General features: G+C 46.0%; 1 protein-coding gene across 1 annotated transcript in view; it reads right to left on the bottom strand.

Annotated features, from left to right (window-relative positions):
• The window catches only part of LOC102864266 (protein unc-13 homolog B-like), a 189093-nt gene that overhangs the window by 3723 nt on the left and 182764 nt on the right, over nt 1–2606 (bottom strand). Inside the window, exons 14-17 of the mRNA XM_006898554.1 lie at nt 2397–2402; nt 1570–1644; nt 874–1093; nt 37–264 (exon numbers count right to left, since the gene is read on the bottom strand). Coding sequence (XP_006898616.1) covers nt 37–264; nt 874–1093; nt 1570–1644; nt 2397–2402 — 529 coding nt within the window. The remainder of the gene's footprint in view (nt 1–36; nt 265–873; nt 1094–1569; nt 1645–2396; nt 2403–2606) is intronic.

The following is a 2606-nucleotide window of genomic DNA, read 5'->3' as shown; positions in this document are numbered from 1 at the left end:
GGGCCCTTCTGTCCTTCCAAACTTTGGCCTGCTCACCAGTGATGGTAATCTTGGCTGACCATTTGGAGGTGCCATCCAGTACACTCTGTTTCACTGTTTTCATCTGCTGGACATGAGCAACTTTGGTCACAGTGAAGACATCCCGGATAACTTCAAAGATCTCCGGTTTGTTTCGCTCTCTGATCTTCATGCGGTCTTTCATGGCCATGATGATGTTCTGGGTCCGGTCCTCAGCTCCATGTTTAGAGCTTTTTTCTGCAGCCCCTGCAGTATGACCAGAGACAGAAAGTAGGATTAACTAATGTTGTTGTTGCAACCTTTTTCTGTTCCTATGCACCCCATTCTATGATGATAACATAAGCTACATATTTGGTCAGGGCCTTTGGGAGGCTGGCACACTTTTTTCTTGAACTTCTGCCTGATTTGATGGGGCACTACTATACCGATGCTTTATCTAGAAGCAAGCAAAAATACTTCTATATGCCCTGGGCACTAAGGTCTCGACTTGAGGAGGTCTTTCTGAAGCACATGGAACTTCACAGGATTCTCTCCTCATTACTTTTTGTCCCTTATTCAATATATTTTAGTCGTTTGGCCAATGTGAACACTATGCTGAGCATTGGAGTCATCTGTCATCTGAATCCTAAAGAGATAAAGTAAGATCAAAGACTGTCCTCTAAAAATGTTTACGAGAATTCTGTAATTATGGGGAAAGACAATGCCCCTTGACTTAGGATATTTCCTTCTCTGAAAATGAAAGGGTTTCAGGACCAGTATTGTCTACTGAAGAATGAGATGGGTCAGCAGATTTTGTTGGCAGACTGTTTTGGAGATCCCACCCATCAACCTCCCGTACACCCACAGGGCACTCACGCTGCAGGCAGTCAGCATTGAGCAGATCCTGGCACTTCTCATGGCACTTGACACCACACTCGCTGCAGCGCATGCCCTGTCGGGCAATGCCCCAGAGCAAGCCCTCACATTCATAGCAGTAGGTCGGTGTAGTGGCTGTCCAGACCTCAAAGTTGTGGGGTGTGGTGCACGAAATGGGGTAGATTAAGGCCTGTAGAGTTTTCTTATACACATGGGATTTCTGAAAGACAAATACCCCATCACCCACTGTGGACTTTAGAATTCTGTTGGGAGATAGCAGAACTGAGGACCCTGGCTTCCTCTGTGGTAGCTGAGAAAATTCTCAAGTCTGGTCATCTAACAGTTCAGCCTGGCAAAGAGAAGTCTCCAGTGTAATGTGCTCCGGGTCACTGAACATGGCTTTGACCTGAATACTGGGTCTGATCCTTGTCCCAGCATCTGTGCTATTACTACACCCACCACAAATCTGAGTGCTTCAGAAGCATCAGTGGACCATCTCCTTCCAAAGGTCAACGGGAGACTATGAGTTTATTCCCTAGTCTGTACCTTTGCCTAGTCAACTGTGGAAAATGATGACATAACACATTGTTTTGTTAACAATGTGTGCCCAGCACCTTTGAATTTCCAATTAGTATGTTACAGTGATGATCTCCATTCCTCACACAGTGGACTCATAAAAGTCTATGGGTCACTTACCAGGTCTTCATCCTTTAGAGAGGTACGTGTAGACATTGCAGAAGTAATACCTGCTTTCCGAGACTGGACCAGTGACTGCAAGAGAAGTCCTGCTGTCAATCCTGACCACCCGGGCTTGGCAAAGCCTTGGGGGGGGGGCAGTGCTCAGTGACCAAGGGCACTTAACTATAGCTTGCCTCACTCTTGCTATTTCTACTGTGCTCACAGGCACTACCCCTTGGATAACAGATAAGTGTCTCAGGTTAAAATACCAAACTCAAGTTCCTCACATAACTATTCTAACACTCTCAGTGTCTCCTATGATACCTGATGAGTTACTTGCTCCCTCACTGTTCTTAGATATCAAACCCATCAAAAACTCCTTGTTCATAAGAAGGCAAAAGGAAAATGAAAAGTGTAGCAGTAGAGGAAGAAGAAAGTCACTAAGAGCAGGTTACACAAACAATCCTAACAGAGTCCTTTTCTGTTCTAGGTTTTATTTCCCAGCCCCCCACCATGCCATTCTCCCATATCACTGGGTGGCTGTACAGCCAGCAGTCAAGGAAGGAGGGTATCTGGTGAGTGAAAGAGGCAAGGCAGCCTCAATCAAATCACGGAGAGCAGAAAATTAAACACCAAGAGCCAAAGCTCTTTCGGAGAGGGAGAGGGGCCTGCCTATCTGACAAGACTGAGCTTTAGGGTCAGTCCCTGGAAAAGGACATGGTTTCTTCAAGGCAGCAGAGAAGTGTTAATATCTGCCCTAAGGTAAGGATATAGTTGGGAGGAGCCCAGGTGGCCTGGGATGTGGACTCTTAAAGAGAATGGGAGGGTGCTCTGGAGATACTCACCATAGCCTATACAGAGGAGAGCAGGAAAAGGAACAACAAGACGTTAATGCCAGCCCGAGGGCATGACAAATTTCAGAGATGACTGGGTAGTTCTGCTCTAAAAACACCTCCCAATCCCCTCTGCATCCATCCATCAAAAATTGTTTTCAACGTAGACATTGTACAGGGCCCTATTCTACAGCCCCTATTCTAAGGAGAATTATGCAATAA

This window comes from Elephantulus edwardii, unplaced genomic scaffold (genome assembly GCF_000299155.1).
Source record: "Elephantulus edwardii isolate Elephantulus edwardi_28Jun2011 unplaced genomic scaffold, EleEdw1.0 scaffold00232, whole genome shotgun sequence".
In the NCBI taxonomy this organism is placed as follows: Eukaryota; Metazoa; Chordata; class Mammalia; order Macroscelidea; family Macroscelididae; genus Elephantulus; species Elephantulus edwardii.
Note: the sequence above shows the minus strand (reverse complement) of the source record. Positions and strands in the feature narration are given on the sequence as shown.